This window comes from Hyperolius riggenbachi, chromosome 2 (genome assembly GCF_040937935.1).
Source record: "Hyperolius riggenbachi isolate aHypRig1 chromosome 2, aHypRig1.pri, whole genome shotgun sequence".
Lineage (NCBI taxonomy): Eukaryota > Metazoa > Chordata > Amphibia > Anura > Hyperoliidae > Hyperolius > Hyperolius riggenbachi.
This window is the reverse complement of record NC_090647.1, coordinates 296,574,337-296,595,806: the sequence shown is the minus strand read 5'-3', so window position 1 is coordinate 296,595,806 and position 21,470 is coordinate 296,574,337. Positions and strand designations below refer to the sequence as shown.

The 21,470-nt window shown below is 45.5% G+C and overlaps 1 protein-coding gene across 8 annotated transcripts in view; it reads right to left on the bottom strand.

The window, feature by feature from the left end:
• Nucleotides 1-815: 815 nt before the first annotated feature.
• Nucleotides 816-21,470, bottom strand: part of LOC137546475 (ultra-long-chain fatty acid omega-hydroxylase-like) — a 179,284-nt gene continuing 158,629 nt past the window's right edge. For 6 of the 8 annotated variants that reach the window (XM_068268995.1, XM_068268991.1, XM_068268993.1 and 3 more), the window contains 4 exons: nucleotides 19,570-19,703; nucleotides 6,463-6,527; nucleotides 6,274-6,356; nucleotides 817-1,401 (listed from right to left, as the gene is read on the bottom strand). In XM_068268995.1, the coding sequence (XP_068125096.1) occupies nucleotides 1,230-1,401; nucleotides 6,274-6,356; nucleotides 6,463-6,527; nucleotides 19,570-19,703 (454 nt within the window). In that variant the 3' untranslated portion in view covers nucleotides 817-1,229. Of the gene's footprint in view, nucleotides 1,402-6,273; nucleotides 6,357-6,462; nucleotides 6,528-19,569; nucleotides 19,704-21,470 lie in introns of all 8 variants that reach the window. The other 2 variants (XM_068268992.1, XM_068268997.1) reach the window with 1 other exon arrangement.

Genomic DNA, 21,470 nt, shown 5'->3' with positions numbered 1-21,470 from the left:
TTTGTCCTGCCTGAATGATATTTATCGTTTTAAGCCCTGCTTAGCTGCTGTTTGGAAAATGTCTGGCCGCCGACTTTAACGTTTAATAGCACAGCCCCCTTAAAAGATAGAGACACCAAATTTGCAGGTTATGTTGAGAAGAAAATTGGGAACAAGAAGAAAAAATCTTTTTCAAAAAGACCTTATAGTTTTTGAGAAAATGGATTTTAAAATTCTCCTTCTGACCGTGGGAAAATTAAACGCCTGCCAACTTTAGTGGTTAATAGCAAAGCCCCCTTACATGCCAGAAACACCAAATTTGCAGGGAATGTTAAGAAGAACAGTGGGAACAAGAGGACCTTATACTTTTTGAGAAAATCGATTTTAAATGTTCAAAGAAAAAAACGATACATTTAAATGCCGCTGGTCAAAGAGTGTGGGAAATATTCCCCAGCAGTTAATAGCAAAGGCCCCTTACATCCTAGCAACACCAAATTTGCAGGATATGTTAAAAAGATAGTGGGAAACAATTTTTCCTCTTGTTCCCACTGTTCTTCTTAACATTCCCTGCAAATTTGGTGTTTCTGGCATGTAAGGGGGCTTCGCTATTAACCGCTAAAGTCGGCGGGCGTTTAATTTTCCCACGGTCAGAAGGAGAATTTTAAAAATCGATTTTCTCAAAAACTATAACGTCTTTTTGAAAAAAAATTTTCCTCTTGTTCCCAATTTTCTTCTTAACATAACCTGCAAATTTGGTGTGTCTATCTTTTAAGGGGGCTGTGCTATTAAACGTTAAAGTCGGCAGCCAGACATTTTCCAAACGGCAGCAAAGTAGGGCTTAAAACGTTAAATATCGTTCAGGCAGGACAAAAAAAGCAGGTTTTTAAACGATAAATAACAGTTTGACGGCGCCATTTTTTAACTTTATAAAACGATAAATATCGTTTAATAATGATTTTCAATGAGGCGCCATTTTTATAACGCTCGAGCCTGGCGGCATTTTTCACTGCTCCCATTTTAATACATCCACTTTGTAAAATATTATGGCAATTAACAAAACCTGCACAAGTGTAGAACTTTACACATAGAACATTGAACTCATTTGCCTTTGTATGATAGAAATAAGAAAACGGCTACTAATTATGTTACTAATTATAAAGTAACTGGTCATCAATATACATATCAGTCAGATCCGTTGTAATTAACACTCCTTCTTTTGAATAGCATATTCCAACTCTCCTCATATAACGTCATTGTTGTAGTGGCTCCACCTGCAGCCACAGGCCACCCTCAGCTCGTAAGATCAGCTCAGGCTTCCTGCGCACTGTCTTGCGGGGATCCAGGCTCACTTTGAAATTGAGAAGGGTGAGTCCCAGCACCACTTTCATCTCAGCCATGGCAAAGTTTTGTCCAATGCAGTTCCTGTGAGATCAAGAAAGCCGAAAGTAAATATGATATTATGATCAGCATTTGTGATACTACATTTTCTAGACATCCAAGTGTTAGTGTAGATATTTTTAAGTGTATAAATGGCTTCTAATGGGGCTGCGATCAGCAGTGCAATATGTTTGCCCACCAATTGCACCCTATTTCAAGATGCTAGAATGCCATGATCCATTTGTTTATAGCAAGAAGTGACTCCTCATCAGCCCACATTTCTTTTATGGTAGGAACACACTAGGCAGAAACACTAGTGTTGCGTAAAACGCTAACGGTAACACGCATAATGTAAGTCAATGGGCTGCATGAAAAAATGCATTTGTTTGCATTCTGCAATGTGCGTTTTTGAAATGCAGGAATTGCTGCATATTTTTCCAAAAAGAATTTAAAACGCACATAATGTATGTCAATGGTGATGCAGAGATATAGCATTTTATTGCGTTTTTTTAATGCGTTTTTGTATAAAAACCAAGTTTGATGATGTATTTCCGCTTACTAGTGATGAGCCAGAGGACATTGAAAATGTGCTTTTATACTGGCCACATTCCCAAAAATGTGTATAAAACACATATCAGAAATGCATACAAAACACACAAAAAGGCACAAAACCGCACTTGTGATTTATATAAGCGAATTGCAAACGCAAAAAAGTGCAAAAAAAAAAAAAAAGCATGTGCAAAACGTAAATGCACTCAAAGCGCACTTCATTACGACAAAAAACACACAAACACATATGCAGCAAAACGCAACCTTTCATGCAACCCCTAGTGTGTTCCCAGCCTTGCTCAGTGTTTGCTGAAATATAGGTAAAATCTAATTTACAAGTAAAAGGCAATAACACTTCAGAAGCAGTGGGAACATTTTAGATGCATACTCTTGAAGCAAGTATCGGCTTCCATTGCAGCTGTTTTACTATCAGCACTTGCACAAAGTGACAGTGTATATTGGGGGCTGGTGTTCAGCTAGGTGGTGGGTTGAGTGCCCTAGGAAGGTGAGAGGATAGGGTAGTAGGAAGTTGAGTTTCGATGATCGAGTGAGAATGATGAGGAAGTCTGGAAAAAATGAATGGGGGGATGCAGGTTAGTGTGAGGAAGGGGTTTATTGTAAGGGGGAATGTTAACCACCCTGTGACCACCTAACGCCGATCGGCGGCTACAAAGTGGCTACTCCAGGACTGACTAACACCGAAAGGCATCAAGTCCTGTTGGAGGAGATTAGTGGGGACTGCATGCGTAAATGCGTATGCATCACCAATTTTAGTGGGGACTGCATGCGTAAATGCGTATGCATCACCAATTGAGTCAGCGGCGATTGTTGCTGGCAGGCTGTAAAAAAAAAAAACACAGTTTAAATATATTTTACAGTGCTACGATCTACTGCAGCGCTGTACTGGGGACAGTCCTGTCACCAGGCTGTCCCCCTGAGTGGCTCACCGGCTGATGCCTATGAGAAAGGATCGCCCTCATTGGGCCTCGGGGGGAGGGATGGAGGGGATAGGAAAAAAAATAGTCAATTTTATTTAAAATAAAAGAACAAATTAAATACAAAAAACAACAAAAACAAAGCATTCAGCAGCGATCGGAGCCCACCAACAGAAAACTCTCTTGGTGGACAGAAGGGGGGCAGACTCATTTGTGTGCTCAGTTGTATAGCTCTGCAGCAAGCTGTTAAATTGCAACTGAAGTCAGAGGTATATGGAGGCTGCCATATTTATTTCCTTTTAAAACAATACCAGTTGCCTGGCAGCCCTGCTGATCTTTTTGGCTTTAGCAGTGTCTGAATAACGCCTGAAACAAGCATGCATCTTATCTTGCCAGATCTGACAATGTCAGAAACACCTGATCTGCTGCATACTTGTTCAAGGTCTGTGAGGGCTTGTTTCCACTGTAGCGGTGCGGAATCGCCTGGATTCCACCGCAGAAGAAATCGCATGCAGGTGCGTTTTTTACGCGTTATTTTACGCGATTACGCATGCGATTTCGCATAGGTTAGGCTATGTGCGTTTTTAACCATGTCACTGCCTGTGTTAATTTACATTGGTTCCTATGCGGAATCGCATGCGTAATCGCGTAAAATACGCGTAAAAAACGCATGCGATTTCCCTATTAAATACATTAGCGGCGATTCGCATGCATTCCACTAGCAGGCGAATTCGTTGGCTCTTTTGTGCGTTTTTTCACCGCTCATAAAAACGCACCACGCAAACGCTACAGTGGAAACAGGTCCATTCACTTGCATTACATGTGCGAATCTGCATGCGTTGGACGCATGCAGATTCGCGATAGTGGAAACGAGCCCTTACTGAAAGTATTGGAGGAAGAGGATCAGCTGGGCTGCTAGGCAATTAGTATTGCTTAAAAGGAAATAAATATGGCAGCCTCCATATACCTTTCTCTTCAGTTGCCATTTAAAGCTGCAGAGCACTGAGGGCTCGTTCCCACTGTTGCGACGCGATTTCGGCCGCATTCCGACGCTTGTAAAAACGCATGCGGATGAGTTTCCGCATGCGTTTTTACCCGCGATTTCGCATGCGATTTCGCATGGCAGGGTGCCATGCGAAATTAACCATGACACTGCCAGGGCTAAATAAAATTGAAAAAGGTGCGAAATCGCACGCGAAATCGCGGGTAAAAACGCATGTAACAAACGCATGCGTTTTTACTATTAAATACATTAGCGGCGATTCGCACGGATTCCCGACGCAGGCGAAATCGTTGGCTCTTTTGTGCGTTTTTTTCACGCTGAAAAAAACGCACCTCAACAACGCTACAGTGGAAACAGGCCCATCCACTTGCATTACATGTGCGGATCTGCATGCGTTGGACGCATGCAGATTCGCGATAGTGGAAACGAGCCCTGAATTGTAAAAAATAGCCTGGTCACTTGGGGGTGTAAGCCTGTGGTCCTCAAGTGGTTAAAGGAATCATCAGGCAAATTACATGAAAGCCGATTTACTTACCTGCCCCTTGCAGCCAACTGTACCACGCCGCAGCTCCACTCTCTGCCGCCGCCCCGGGGTCCCGTACGGTGTCCCGCCAAGCGTCCTCTACTGCTCCTGCGTGAGCGCCGCTGTCAATCAAGGCCACTTTGTAAGCGGCTAATAATGCAGGCGCAGAACTACTGCGCCTGTGCAGTACGCTGTGTACAATGTGGGCTTGATTGACAGCGGAGCCTCACTCAGGCGCAGTAAGCATGACCTCCAGGTTGTCCTCTGCACCGTGTGGGGACGCCGGGTCGGCGGCTGCGTACGGAGCTGTCAGCGTGGGACAGTTGGCTGCAAGGGGCTGGAGAAAGCTCCAGGTAAGTAAATCGGCTTTCATATAATTTGCCTGATGATTCCTTTAAGGAAAGGTGATGTGCTGAAAATACAGAAAAACAACATTGCACAGGTGAAGCATGACAGAACCTGTAATTACTTAGCTAATCTGTACCAGCAACAAATATGCAATGTCAAATCCATACACAACTGCTCTGAGTGTGTATTCTCTTCGGGCTTCTTTTCGTGCTCAAATGCAACTAAACAGGGGGCACTAGCAAGCGCCTGATAGGAAGTGAATTTACCACCTTCAGCTGTTTGGGGAAAAGAGGCCTTAAATGTAGAAGGCCAAACAGGTGTTCACTCTTCCCGCAGTGCATTACAAGTACTTGTGCTTATAATCTATTTCATAACAGATCATTACCCTTCATGGGGCAGTAGTTAAAGCAAACCTAAAGCTAAAATAAACTTATGAGATCATGAATTATATGTGTAGTACAGATAAAAAACAGAACATTAGTAACAAAGAAAAAAGTCTCATGTTGTTTTCCAGTACAGGAAGAGTTAAAACACTTGAGTTGTTATCTATGCAAAAGAGCTTCTCTGAGCCCTTCAACCAACTTGGTTAAACTCAGTCCTATTTTCTGAATATCGTAAGAGAACAGAGGCGCCAGCAGGATAAAAGGTAATAAAAATTTTAAAATTTGCTGGGAGGCAGTGGTGGACTTACCTCCGGAAAGCAGACTCAAAATACTGTATGAATTAAACAAATAAATTTATTATTGGTACCCCAAAAAGATGCAACGCGTTTCGCAGGCACAGCCCGCTTCATCAGGCAATAAGATAGGGGACAAACAGTAGCTCGTCAGTAGCATGAATAGCGCCTCTATTTTCTGAATAGCTTAACAGCTTCTGGATCACCCTGGATGAAATCTATGCCCTGTTTGACACCTGTTATATCTGCAAGGGCGTAGATTTCTATCATCCCCGCGGCATGCTCCCACCGATACCGCCGATCGCGCCACTCTCTTGTTGCTGCCTGTAGCCCCTTGATCTGCCGTTGGATGGACGGCAGAGCTCCCTGGGCTGGTCAGCTCCTGACCCCGTGATCACTGAGAGCCAATCTCATTAGTTCTTTAGTTCAGTAGTTCTGTGCTACCACGTCTGTGCATTAGCACAGAGCCACTGGTCGAGCTCTTCAGCTCCGTGCTAGTGCATGGCCCAAACTGCACAGTGTGGGCAAGACTGATGGGCTTGCAACGTTGATGAGAAGGGTGACAGGAGAAGCCTCAGGAGGATCTAGAGCACAGGTGTCGAACTCCAGGCCTGGAGGGCCAGATCCATGCCAGTGTTTAGGATGGACTGAGAAAGAGAGGCATGTGTTCTACCTGATGGACCACACCTTTCATGATTCCGGCCCATCAATTAATTTGAACTGTGTCAAAAATGTGTGAGGACCTCGGCCCTCGAAGGACCGGTTTGACATCCCTGATCTAGAGGCTTCCCTCTCCTAAGGCAAGTACCCAAATTGGAGTCTTTTTTTCCTTCAGGTTTTCTTTAAGTGGTTAATTTAAAAAAAAAAAAAAGGTCACTGTTACCTGGGTCCAGCAGAGAATGGAATAAAAGCATGTGAGGATCTTTCTCGTGTTTTGTCTGGTTCAAAGCGATATGGATCATATACCTAATAACAAAAAAAAAAACAAGGTTATCACTAATAAATAACTGTTTTTTTTTTTTTTTTGGCTGACTATTACAATATAACAGAATATATGAGCAGAAACATGTACCTCAGGGTCAGGCCACACAGTAGGATTGTGATGAGTCCCATATATGCTGATAATGCACACAACTCCTAATAAAACAAAGGGAAATTATCTTATCTGTAGTATTATTATTATTATTATTATTAATAACATATTATGGCAAGCTGGAATATATATAAACCATTTACATCTGTCTAAAGGCCACATACACACATCAGACCATAGTCTTTGGAAAATGAAATATCACAGACCAATTTTACCCCCTTCCATGTAGTATGAGAGCCATACCTACACAGTCTATTCTATGGAGCTGAACTCCACATCAGAAAAAAATCTTTGCAAGATGCTGCACACACAGATGCTGTACACATTCAACAGATCAGTATCTGCAAAAGATCTGTTCCTGCAAAAGATCCGTTCCTGCAAAATGCATTCATAGTCTATGATATCTGCAGATCATCATACACACCTTGTTTAATGGACATTCATCTGCAGATCAGATCCACCAGGATGGATTTTCAGATCTGCAGATGATTGTCTGATCTGCAGATGAATGTCAGTTAACCTCTTGAGGACTGCAGGGCTAAACCCCCCTAGTGACCAGGCAATTTTTAGTTTAAAAGGCCACTGCAGCTTTAAGGCCAAGCTGCAGGGCCGCACAACATAGCACACGAGTGATCCCCCCCCCCCCTTTTCTCCCCACCAACAGAGCTCTCTGTTGGTGGGGTCTGATCGCTCCCCCCATGTTTATTTTTTGTTTAATAAATATTATTGTTGTCGTATTTTGAAAAAAAAACCCTCTTCCTTTAAATCCCTTCCCTCCCTCCCTCCCTCCCTCCCCACAGCCGGCCAATTACGGCGATCGGCTGTCATAGGCTTCTGCCTATGAGAGCCGATCGCTCTCTTGTCCCCCATGGGGACAGCCGTGTCACACGGCTGTCCCCAGTGCAGCGCTGCTGCTGATCGCAGCGCTGCACAGAGTAAATAGACGGCGATCACGCCGTCTAACAGTCTCCCGAGCGGCAATAGCCGCTCGGAGACTGAAGGCGGGGCGGAGCTCCGCCCCCCAAGCAGGAGATGCGCGCGCAGCCTGCGCGCGATCTCCTGCAAAACAGAGCCTCAGGACTTTACGCCAATTGGCGTTAGGCGGTCCTGGGGCTGCCGCCGCGGCCACGCCTACTGGCGTGACGCGGTCGGCAAGAGGTTAAACAAGGTGTGTATGATGATCTGCAGATCTCATAGACTATGAATGCATTTTGCAGGAACGGATCTTTGGCAGGAACAGATCTTTTGCAGATACTGATCTTTTGTGTCTGTACAGCATCTGTGTGTGCAACATCTTGCAAAGATTTTTTTCTGATGTGGAGTTCAGCTCCATAGAAAAGACTGAAGGTATGGCTCTCATACTACATGGAAGGGGGTAAGATTGGTCTGTGATCTTTCATTTTCCAAAGACTATTAAGGTGGCCATACACTGGTCGATGTGCCATTAGATCGACCAGCTGACAGATCCCTATCTGATCGAATCTGATCAGAGAGGGATCGTATGGCTGCCTTTACTGCAAACAGATTGTGAATCGATTTCAGCCTGAAACCGATTCACCATCTGCTGAACTGCTCCTGCTGCCTGTCCCCCCCGTATACATTACCTGATGCTGGCTCCCGGGCATCTTCTCCGCATTGCACGGCTCTGTTCCGACTCCATTACAGCGCTTCCTGTGTTACTCCGTGACCAGGAAGTTCAAATAGAGCGCCCTCTATTAGAACTTTCTGGTCACTGCAGTGACACAGGAAGCGCCGGGATGGATGGAGCCGGAACAGAGCCGTGCAGCACAGAGAAGACGCCCGGGAGCCAGCCTCAGGTAATGTATACTTGATCGGATCGGCCGCCGCTAGCGACGCGCACTTTACCTGCGGGCGATCGAGGGTAATTTCCCGCACGGCGCGATCGACGGACCAATCTGATTTCGGGAGGAAATCGGATCGGCGGCTGCGTTTACCGCGAACGATTGGCAGCAGATTCGATCCCAGGATCGAATCTGCTGTCGAAACGGCCGGGAATCGAGCCAGTGTATGGCCTGCTTTAGGCTGCATTTCCACTTGTGCGGTGCGGAATCGTCGGGAAATCACCGCAGACGAAATCGCATGTTGGTGCGATTTTGCATGCGTTTTTTCCGCGACTTCGCATGCGATTTCGCATAGGGTAGTAGGTGGGCGATTTTAACCATGTCACTGCCTGTGTAAATTAACATTACCTCCTATGCGAAATCGCATGCGAAATTGTGGGGAAAAACGCATGCCAAAACCGCATGCGATTTCCCTATTAGATACATTGTATGCGATTCGCTTAGCAGTGTGCGGGGAGCGAATTCTGACGGCTCTGCCGTGCAGATTTTCCCTGCACATAGAAACGCTCTGCACAAAGCACAAGGGGAAACAGGTCCATCCACTTGTATTGGCTGTGCGAATCCGCATGCGGACAACGCATGCGGATTCGCTATAGTGGAAATGAGCCCTTAGTCTGATGTGTGTATGAGCCTTAAAAAGGAGATCACAGTTAAAGCTTGTAATCATCATGCGCATATATGCTAGTAGCAATTGCAATTGACAATAGACAAGATATCTGTTAAAGATGGATATAATTTACCTGATCTACCACTAAATGTATTATGTATGCCCAGCTAGGGATGAGTGGGCACAGTTTGGGTAGATGTAAAGCTGTACCTGCTGGTGTCTGATCAGAGAGGGTACATTTACCTGGATGATTTCCTCTTGCTGTTGTTTTCCATCCTCCCGACACTTCCTGCTTCACAGAGGAAGTTCCAGCAGTGAATTGCTCATCCTTATGCCCTGCATTAGCCTACCAAATTATTTTTGGGATGTCTGAAGTAACTAGGGGACTGGGATGAAACTTACACTAGCATAGGGAAAGACAGAAATGTTATACACATAGGGAGTGATGCATAACAGTGCAGTAAAGTTGCTGTGCAATCCTGCAATTTTATCGTTACTAAGGACTCTTTTACACTACACACGATTTGGATCAGATTCCGATGCGACTCCAATTCTGATGCAATTTTAAAAAGTCCTGGATGCTGTATTTTTCTCCTTGTGTTCCTAACCTCTAATGAAAATCGCATTGGAATCAGATCTTAATCGCACCGCAATTTGCAGTGTAAGAGAAGCATCATGCCGGGGGAGCACCGTCCGCATGCTAACTCTTTATCACCATAGTTTAATCCAAATTATTTGCACTTTGGTAAGGTAATGCATCGCAGTAACACTGATGGTGCTAAAGGGTTAACGTGCGGTGCTCCACTGGCGTTAGTAACGGTAAGGCCTTGTTTACATTGACAAACGCAGATGGCTATACGATCGGACTGCAATGCGTATGTGGGTTTGCATGCGTTGAGTGGCTGATCCCATTCACTGAAAGTGAATGGGTCAGCCGCACTTTTTTGGAAAAAATGTGTGCAGCATGCATTCGCGCACTGCACTGGTACGGAAAGGCATTCAGCGTGAACATCAAACAGTGCAGTCTATGCACGTCTGATGTTCGTGCGTGTCTGCCTCCTGGCTGCACGCATTGCTGAAATACGGACGGCAAACCGTGTAGTGTGAACGGTGACTTTACCACACTGTTGTGTATCAGGTCCATAGTGGTTCTTTTACTAAGGTTATAGAAAACTGTAGAATATAAATGATCCAGCAAATCAGTACTTTTTACTAATAATCCACTTTAGGTGGCAAAAGTCACATCAGAACAAAATGCAGCTAGGCTTGGTTTACCCTAAGGTCAGTTTTACACCTGATGGTTGTTTGCGATGTGATACGATGCACGCTCCGCAGGACTGAGGCTTCATATGACCCTGCACCATAGTGTGGCGACAGGGTCATATGCATAGGCCTGCCCCCTGGTTAATGATGTACTGTGCTGGGCAGAAAGTATGTCACTGGGATTCCCACCGGTCTGCGCATGCACGCTGCTTCGCACCACCCTCCCGTTGTGCACACTGCCTGCGTCACCCATTGACCTGTATTACTGCATAATCTGTGTGGTAGGCACAGATTATGCGGTAACGGGCTGCAGCCTTTGCATCGGGATTGTGGCGATTTTGAAACTTTCAGCGCACTGCGTTGCATTGCATAAACTGTGCAAATCTCCACAGACTTGCATGGCCCTTACGGGGGGAAAGCGTACCGCGGTGTGATGCAGTGAGCAAGTGTGCAAGAAGCATAAAGGTGCCCATCAATAATAAAATCTTGATTTTACAATATTAGCACTTTTAACTAATATGAGGGACTACCAAAAGTATGTGTTCAGAGTATATTCACTCACTTTACCCCTCTACTACATAGATTTGGTAACATTGTAAACTCAAGGTGTATTATTGATGAGCACCCCAAGACCGCTGGAGCCAGAGCAAAGGCATTCTCAATGGAGCCTGGATCTCCTCCTACCTCTCCAACCACTCCTTCACAACATTTTTCAATGGCTCCTCATCCACTCCTACACCCCTCTCAGTTGGTGTTCCTCAAGGTTCTGTCCTAGGACCACTACTGTTCTCACTCTATACTGCCTCAATTGGCAAAATCCTCTCCTCCATGGGCTTCAACTACCACCTGTATGCCGATGACACCCAGATATACAGTACCTCCACACCCCAGATCTCTCCTCCTCTACCATGGACAAAGTCTCCGCCTGCCTCACATCCATTTTCTCCTGGAAGGCCGCCAGGTACCTGAAGCTTAATTTGGACAAGACTGAGCTTCTAATATTCACACACCGCACTGCTGCACCCCTCCCAGATCTGCACATCACTATCGAAAATACTACCATTTGCCCTACCTCCCAAGCCCGCTGTCTAGGTGTTACCCTGGACTCTGAACTTTCACTTACACCCCACATCCAAGGTATTGCTCGATCCTGCAACTTCCACCTCCGCAACATCTCCAAGATCCGCTCCTACCTGTCCCCTGACACCACTAAACTCCTTATCCACACCCTTGTCATCTCCTGCCTAGACTACTGCAATTCTCTTTTGTCTGGCCTCCCCTCTAACTGTACTGCCCCACTTCAATCGGTAATGAATGCGGCAGCCAGACTGATACATTCTTCTCACCGCAGCGCCTCTATGACTCCGCTCTGTAAAGCCCTACACTGGCTCCCCATCAGCTTTAGGATCAATTTCAAAATGTTGTGCTTGGCCTACAAATCAGTGCACAAGACCTGCCTGACCTACATCTCTGATATTGTCCACAGGCATATACCAGCCCGCCCCCTCCGATCCTCCAATGACCTGCGCCTAGTTGCACCACGCATATTTCAGTCCCGTGCACGATTGCAGGACTTCACCAGGGCTGCTCCCAGATGAACAAGTACGTTAACATTTTAACTACTTCCCGACCGCCGTATAGACAAATGGCGGCCGGGAAGCAGACGCCGCAAGGACCGCCGTATTGACAAATGGCGGCGGTCCTTGTTTGGGCATGGGCGGAGCGATCGCGTCATCCGTGACGCGATCCTCCGCCTCCGCCTGTCGCCGCTCACTCGCCGCAACATCCCGCCGGCCATACGGAAGCGCCGGCGGGATGTTAACCCGACGATCGCCGCATACAAAGTGTATAATACACTTTGTAATGTTTACAAAGTGTATTATACAGGCTGCCTCCTGCCCTGGTGGTCCCAATGTCCGAGGGACCACCAGGGCAGGCTGCAGCCACCCTAGTCTGCACCAAGCACACTGATTTTCTCCCCCCCCCGCCCCAGATCGCCCACAGCACCCATCAGACCCCCCCCTGCCCTCCCCCCAGACCCCTGTTTGCACCCAATCACCCCCCTAATCACCCATCAATCACTCCCTGTCACTATCTGTCAACGCTATTTTTTTTTATACCCCCCCCTGCCCCCTGCTCCCTCCTGATCACCCCCCCACCCCCCCAGATTCTCCCCAGACCCCCCCCCCCCCATGCACTGTATGCATCTATCCCCCCTGATCACCTGTCAATCACCTGTCAATCACCCGTCAATCACCCATCAATCACCCATCAATCACCCCCTGTCACTGCCACCCATCAATCAGCCCCTAACCAGCCCCTTGCGGGCAATCTGATCACCCCCCCACACCAATAGATCGCCCGCAGATCCGACATCAGATCACCTCCCAAATCCATTGTTTACATCTATTCTCTCCTCTAAACACCCACTAATTACCCATCAATCACCCATCAATCACCCCCTATCACCACCTGTCACTTTTACCTATCAGATCAGACCCTAATCTGCCCCTTGCGGGCACCCAATCACCCGCCCACACGCTCAGATTGCCCTCAGACCCCCCCTTATCAATTCACCAGTGCATTCATTACATCTGTTCTTCCCTGTAATAACCCACTGATCACCTGTCAATCACCTATCACCCATCAATCACCCCCTGTCACTGCCACCCATCAATCAGCCCCTAACCTGCCCCTTGCGGGCAATCTGATCACCCACCCACACCATTAGATCGCCCGCAAACCCGCCGTCAGATTACCTCCCAAATGTATTGTTTACATCTGTTATCTTCCCTAAACACCCACTAATTACCCATCAATCACCCATCAATCACCCCCTATCACTGTTACCTATCAGATCAGACCCTAATCTGCCCCTTGCGGGCACCCAATCACCCGCCTACACGCTCAGATTACCCTCAGACCCCCCCCCTTATCAATTCGCCAGGGCATTATTTACATCTATCCTTCCCTGTAATAACCCACTGATCACCTGTCAATCACCTGCCAATCACCTATCACCCATCAATCACCCCCTGTCACCCCCTGTCACTGCCACCCAACAATCAGCCCCTAACCTGCCCCTTGCGGGCAATCTGATTACCCACCCACACCAATAGATCGCCCGCAGATCCGACATCAGATCACCACCCAAGCGCAGCGTTTACTCTCCTCTAAACACCCACTAATTACCCATCAATCACCCATCAATCACCCCCTATCACCACCTGTCACTGTTACCCATCAGATCAGACCCTAATCTGCCCCTTGCGGGCACCCAATCACCCGCCTACACGCTCAGATTACCCTCAGACCCCCCCTTATCAATTCGCCAGTGCAATATTTACATCTGTTCTCCCCTGTAATAACCCACTGATTACCTGTCAATCACCCATCAATCACCCCCTGTCACTGCCACCCATCAATCACCCCCTGTCACTGCCACCCATCAATCACCCGCTGTCACTGCCACCCATCAATCACCCGCTGTCACTGCCACCCATCAATCAGCCCCTAACCTGCCCCTTGCGGGCAATCTGATCACCCACCCACACCAATAGATCGCTCGCAGATCCGACGTCCGATCACCTCCCAAGTGCAGTGTTTACATCTGTTCTCTACCCTAAACACCCACTAATTACCCATCAATCACCCCCTGTCACTGCTACCTATCAGATTAGACCCCTATCTGCCCCTAGGGCACTCAATCACCCGCCCACACCCTCAGAATGCCCTCAGACCCCAGCCCTGATCACCTCGCCAGTGCATTGCTTGCATCTATTCCCCCCTCTAATCACACCTTGAGACACCAATCAATCACCTCCTGTCACCCCCTAGCACATCTACCCATCAGATGAGGCCCTAATTTGCCCCGTGTGGGCTCCTGATCACTCGGCCAAACCCTCAGATCCCCCTCAGACCCCCTTCCGATCACCTCCCCAGTGCATTGATTGCATCTATTTTCCCCTCTAACCACCTCCTGAGACACCCATCAATCACCTCCTGTCACCCCCCTAGCAATCCTATCCATCAGATCAGGCCCAATACAACCTGTCATCTAAAAGGCCACCCTGCTTATGACCGGTTCCACAAAATTCGCCCCCTCATAGACCACCTGTCATCAAAATTTGCAGATGCTTATACCCCTGAACAGTCATTTTGAGACATTTGGTTTCCAGACTACTCACGGTTTTGGGCCCGTAAAATGCCAGGGCGGTATAGGAACCCCACAAGTGTCCCCATTTTAGAAAAAAAGACACCCCAAGGTATTCTGTTAGGTGTATGACGAGTTCATAGAAGATTTTATTTTTTGTCAAAAGTTAGCGGAAATTGATTTTTATTGGTTTTTTTCCACAAAGTGTCACTTTCCGCTAACTTTTGACAAAAAAATAAAATCTTCTATGAACTCGTCATACACCTAACAGAATACCTTGGGGTGTCTTCTTTCTAAAATGGGGTCACTTGTGGGGTTCCTATACTGCCCTGGCATTTTAGGGGCCCTAAACCGCGAGGAGTAGTCTAGAAAACAAATGCCTCAAAATGACCTGTGAATAGGACGTTGGGCCCCTTAGCGCACCTAGGCTGCAAAAAAGTGTCACACATGTGGTACCGCCGTACTCAGGAAAAGTAGTATAATGTGTTTTGGGGTGTATTTTTACACATACCCATGCTGGGTGGGAGAAATTTCTATGTAAATGGACAATTGTGTGTAAAAAAAACCAAACAATTGTCATTTACAGAGATATTTCTCCCACTTAGCATGGGTATGTGTAAAAATACACCCCAAAACGCATTATACTACTTCTCCTGAGTACGGCGGTACCACATGTGTGGCACTTTTTTACACCCTAAGTACGCTAAGGGGCCCAAAGTCCAATGAGTACCTTTAGGATTTCACAGGTCATTTTGCGACATTTGGTTTCAAGACTACTCCTCACGGTTTAGGGCCCCTAAAATGCCAGGGCAGTATAGGAACCCCACAAATGACCCCATTCTAGAAAGAAGACACCCAAAGGTATTCCGTACAGAGTATGGTGAGTTCATAGAAGATTTTATTTTTTGTCACAAGTTAGCGGAAAATGACACTTTGTGAAAAAAACTATTAAAATCAATTTCCACTAACTTGTGACAAAAAAATAAAAACTTCTATGAACTCACCATACTCCTAACGGAATACCTTGGGGTGTCTTCCTTCTAAAATGGGGTCATTAGTGGGGTTCCTATACTGCCCTGGCATTTTAGGGGCCCTAAACCGCGAGGAGTAGTCTTGAAACAAAAATGACCTGTGAAATCCTAAAGGTACTCATTGGACTTTGGGCCCCTTAGTGCAGTTAGGGTGCAAAAAAGTGCCACACATGTGGTATCGCCGTACTCGGGAGAAGTAATATAATGTGTTTTGGGGTGTATTTTTACACATACCCATGCTGGGTGGGAGAAATACCTCTGTAAATGACAATCTTTTGATTTTTTTTACACACAATTGTCCATTTACAGAGGTATTTTTCCCACCCAGCATGGGTATGTGTAAAAATACACCCCAAAACACATTGTACTACTTCTCCCGAGTATGGCGATACCACATGTGTGGCACTTTTTTGCACCCTAACTGCGCTAAAGGGCCCAAAGTCCAATGAGTACCTTTAGGATTTCACAGGTCATTGTTGAGAAATTTCGTTTCAAGACTACTCCTCACGGTTTTGGGCCCCTAAAATGCCAGGGCAGTATAGGAACCCCACAAATGACCCCATTTTAGAAAGAAGACACCCCAAGGTATTCCGTTAGTAGTATGGCGAGTTCATAGAATATTTTATTTTTTGTCACAAGTTAGCGGAAATTGATTTTAATTGTGTTTTTTCACAAAGTGTCATTTTCCGCTAACTTTTGACAAAAAATTAAATCTTCTATGAACTCACCATACTCCTAACGGAATACCTTGGGGTGTCTTCTTTCTAAAATAGGGTCATTTGTGGGGTTCCTATACTGCCCTGGCATTTTAGGGGCCCTAAACCGTGAGGAGTAGTCTTGAAACAAAATTTCTCAAAATGACCTGTGAAATCCTAAAGGTACTCATTGGACTTTGGACCCTTTAGCGCAGTTAGGGTGCAAAAAAGTGCCACACATGTGGTATCGCCGTACTCAGGAGAAGTAGTATAATGTGTTTTGTGGTGTATTTTTACACATACCCATGCTGAGTGGGAGAAAGATCTCTGTAAATGGACAATTGTGTGTAAAAAAAATTAACAAATTGTCATTTACAGAGATATTTCTCCCACCCAGCATGGGTATGTGTAAAAATACACCCCAAAACACATTATACTACTTCTCCTGAGTACGGCAATACCACATGTGTGGCACTTTTTTGCAGCCTAACTGCGCTAAGGGGTCCAAAGTCCAATGAGCACCTTTAGGCTTTACAGGGGTGCTTACAATTTAGCACCCCCCAAAATGTCAGGACAGTAAACACACCCCACAAATGACCCCATTTTGGAAAGTAGACCCTTCAAGGTATTCAGAGAGGGGCATGGTGAGTCCGTGGCAGATTTCATTTTTTTATGTCGTAAGTTAGAAGAAATGGAAACTTTTTTTTTTTTTTCTCACAAAGTGTCATTTTCCGCTAACTTGTGACAAAAAATAATATCTTCTATGAACTCACTATGCCTCTCAGTGAATACTTTGGGATGTCTTCTTTCCAAAATGGGGTCATTTGGGGGGTATTTATACTATCCTGGAATTCTAGCCCCTCATGAAACATGACAGGGGGTCAGAAAAGTCAGAGATGCTTGAAAATGGGAAAATTCACTTTTTGCACCAGAGTTTGTAAACGCTATAACTTTTACCCAAACCAATAAATATACACTGAATGGGTTTTTTTAAATCAAAAACATGTTTGTCCACATTTTTCGCGCTGCATGTATACAGAAATTTTACTTTATTTGAAAAATGTCAGCACAGAAATTTAAAAAAATCATTTTTTTGCCAAAATTCATGTCTTTTTTGATGAATATAATAAAAAGTAAAAATCGCAGGAGCAATCAAATAGCAGCAAAAGAAAGCTTTATTAGTGACAAGAAAAGGAGCCAAAATTCATTTAGGTGGTAGGTTGTATGAGCGAGCAATAAACCGTGAAAGCTGCAGTGGTCTGAATGGAAAAAAAGTGGCCGGTCCTTAAGGGGTAGAAAGCCCTAGGTCCTCAAGTGGTTAATACAAATAAAAACACATGCAAGTTGCACTTATCTAGCCCTTCCGGCTTTTCCCTTTCCCTTCCCGCCCATAATTATATAAGGACTTTCGCATAAGCTACAAGGTGCTCTTTTTCAATTCACAACAGGAGAGTGCCTTTGAGGCACAGTGACTGGTTTACTGGGGAACACCTTTCTTTGCTAACATTGAGTATTTTTAAAGGGTTTAATGGTTTTGCTAATTTTTATATAGAGCCTTTTTGTGTAAGTCCAATTTTAGATGTGCAAAAACTTTGTAGTCTTTGTAAGTTAACTCACCATTTTTAATCATGTTTGTAATAGTTTACAGCACCTAGCTCTTTATAATATGTCCCTTTATTATTCACTGTCCACCATTCCTGCCTTTTATTTAGATGGCAGATCCTGTACAGTTTGTTTTCTATTATGCGACAACCACGTTCCCCCAATCACATTCAAGAAGTCCAAAAGTATATATAAGCCCTGCCGCCACGCCACCCGATGAAGGCGCAGAAAGTGGTGAAACGCATTGTGACAGCATGGCAGAGGTCCAGCCCAGCATCGGTAGCTCCAGACCAACACCTCATTTGCAGCCCTGGCCTGGTGCAAGCATTTCAAGCTGACTGACAAGCGGCCCCAGACACGTGCACACTCCACTTCGTAATTGTAAGTGCAATTTGTGTGTGTTTTGAATTGTATTAAAAGTTTAACACACTATTAGAGTGCTCTTGCTTCTGGTCCATTTGAAACATAGACATTGCTTCATGCTACACATTATAAGTATACTGTGTTTAGTCTCATAGCTACTAACCCAAGTCTATATCCATGTGTTTACTAAGTTCAAGTTAGGCCTGGTTCACATTAGCGTTCGCTGTCCGGATTCGCCTGATCGGATCCGGACCTTATACTGTAGAAACAAAACGTACGTTCCGCATAGCAATGCTAGGTCTATGCGGACGTTCACATGCGTCCGTTCCGTACAGAATGGAGCCGGATCGGCTCCGGACACTTTTCCAACGTGCTCTATTTTTCGGGTCCGGATCATCTGGCCCACGCACCCGGACCGGAGGCGCCTGACTGCACCATCCGTGCATAGAAACCAATGGGAAACGGAAAGCACAGAACACACTGGCTATAAACACCTGACGTTCTACCCCACTTCCTATGTGTTTTCTAGCGGCCATTTTGGATGGGGACACATGGGCCCAGCATTTCTGGAGTGGAGCAGCAGTGACTTACGTGCTGGAGCTGTTTGGCAGTATGTCGGACGTGGAGGTGAGGTCTAAACAGCCGACGACCTGATTCTACAGGTCCACCTTCTGCTGACCTCCCAGACCCCAACAATTATATAGTTTTTTTTATTATCTTTTACCAAACGGATCCGGATCGCAGCCATATACATACCTGATGCAACCAATCCGGATCGGATCCGGTCATCCGGTTCGTTTGTACAAGAAACGCAAGTGTGAACGGGGCCTTCGGCCACATAAACACATCAGACTATAGTCTTTGGAAAATGAAAGATAACAGACCAATCTTACCACCCTTCATGTAGTATGAGAGCCATACTCTACACAGTCTTTTCTATGGAGCTGAACTCCCCATCAGAAAAAAATGTTTGCAAGATGCTGCACACACAGATGCTGTACAGACACAAAAGATCAGTATCTGTAAAAGATCTGTTCCTGCCAAAAATCCATTCCTGCAAATTGCAATGATAGTCTATACACACATGATTTAACTGACATTCATCTGCAGATCAAGCAATCATCTGCAGATCTGAAAATCCATCCTTGTGGATCTGATTTGCAGATGAATGTCAGTTAAATCATGTGTGTATGATGATCTGCAGATCTCATAGACTATCATTGCAATTTGCAGGAATGGATTTTTGACAGGAACAGATCTTTTACAGATACTGATCTTTTGTGTCTGTACAGTATCTGTGTGTGCAGCATCTTGCAAAGATTTTTTTTCTGATGTGGAGTTCAGCTCCATAGAAAAGACTGTGTAGAGTATGGCTCTTATACTACATGGAAGGGGGTAAGATTGGTCTGTGATCTTTCATTTTCCAAAGACTATAGTCTGATGTGTGTATGCACCTTTAGGCTGGTGCTCTAATATCTTTTGCTACCATAAACTGAAGATGAGATAATACCTTTTGGAATGACCTTCCCATCTGGAAGAGTGATGTCCTCGGTACATTTTCTGGATATTACTGTTACAGGGGGATGGAGTCGCAAACTCTCCTTGATACACATGGTGGTAAATGGCAGCTGAGACAAATCATCCCTAAGAGACAAGCCAAAGATTATTTTGCTGAAAACCTTATACACAACAGTTTTTTTTTTTTTTCACCTTGCAGGTCTCGATTCACATAAGATACCCTCTAGCCCCTGGGTTCTCAACGTGTGGTGCCCCAGGGGGTACTTCTGATGGTTCCAGGGGGTACTCGGCTTGATATACTTAACCAAGAATAATAAATTTAGAGTTTAAGAAAAAGATAAATCTTATTTAAACAACACCAAATGAGTGTTTTAGCTAATTAAAAGCAATAGTAAATGCTTTAAAATTGTTTACAACCAATTATCATGTACTACGATTAAATATGTATGTGTCAAGGGGTACTTGTGATAATGTTTACTATGCTAGGGGGTACTTGGTGAGTACAGGATTTCAAAAGGGGTACATACCAATAAAATGTTGAGAAACACTGCTCTAGCCCATGAATGCAACTTAGAACAGGCTCTCCTGTTTGTGCTTTGTAACTTTGGTTTATTAAAGAGGAAATCAAGGCAAAACTTCATCTTAGTTCTGGATAGAGTTTATAATCATCTGTACCTTTATCACATTTTTATTGCTATGGTAGGCACCAGACTATACTGCTGGTCACATCCAGGACAGTAATCCATCCAGGGGCGTTTTTAGGCATTACAGGCCTGGAGTGCCATTGGTCCTGGGGAGGCGCCATGCCCCTAATTAAGACCCACCACTTGAACTAAGCCACACACCTCAAACTAAGCCACGCTTCCTGAACGAACCCATGCCCCGAATGTTTGCACGTCCTTCTGTCCCCTTGTGCCTCCTGACTCCTTGAGCCACCTTCAGTCCCTCTGTGCCACCACTGCCCCATGTGTCCCTATGTCCCCCTGTGCCTCCTTCTGTCTCCCTTCGTGCCTCCTTCTGTCTCCTTGTGCCACCTCTGCCTCCCTGTGTACCCAGAGATGGATTAAAGTGAAAGGATGTCCTAGGTAGAGATGGCCCTAATGGTTGCCCGGCGAACCGATTCGCGTGAAGTTCGACCCGCCCCCTATAATACATCATTAGGCTCAACTTTGACCCTCTACATCACAGTCAGCAGACACATGGTAGCCAATTAGGCTACACTACCTCCTGGAGGCCCCCCCCCCTTATAAAAGGCAGGCAGCGTCGGCCATTTCACTCACTCGTGTGGCTGCAGTAATTAGTGAAGGGAGAGGAACCTGCTGTAGACATAGGGAAAGCTTAGTTAGGCTCTTGTTACGTTTGTTAGCTTGCTACTTGCTGATACTTATTGCTAAAAAGCACCCCCCAATAGCTCTTTTTAGAGCTAATGTTGTTCTTGTGATCTATTTTTTTATTTTTTTGGTGTGTCCCACAGACACTTGCATATACAGCCCTGTCAGTCAGTTGCAGCTGGCCCTTGGCCCCTTGGTAATTCCTACTGTGCCACTGCTAGGCCCAGCACATTCAGTGACTACCTGTTCACGGTACCTGTGTGTGACAGCTGCACATTTGTAATACCAATCCCTGCATACCTGTTCAGTGCACCTACCTACGTGACCGGACACAGTGTTATATTATATACCAGTCACTGCACCTGTTCACGGTACCTGTGTGTGTGATAGCTGCACATTTGTAATACCAGTCACTGCATACCTGTTCACTGCACCTGTGTGACCGCACGCTGTTTTATATCCCAGTCCGTGCATACCTGTTAACTGCACCTGTGTAACCGCATGCTGTTTTGTATACCAGTCTGTGCATACCTGTTAACTGCACCTGTGTAACCGCACATTG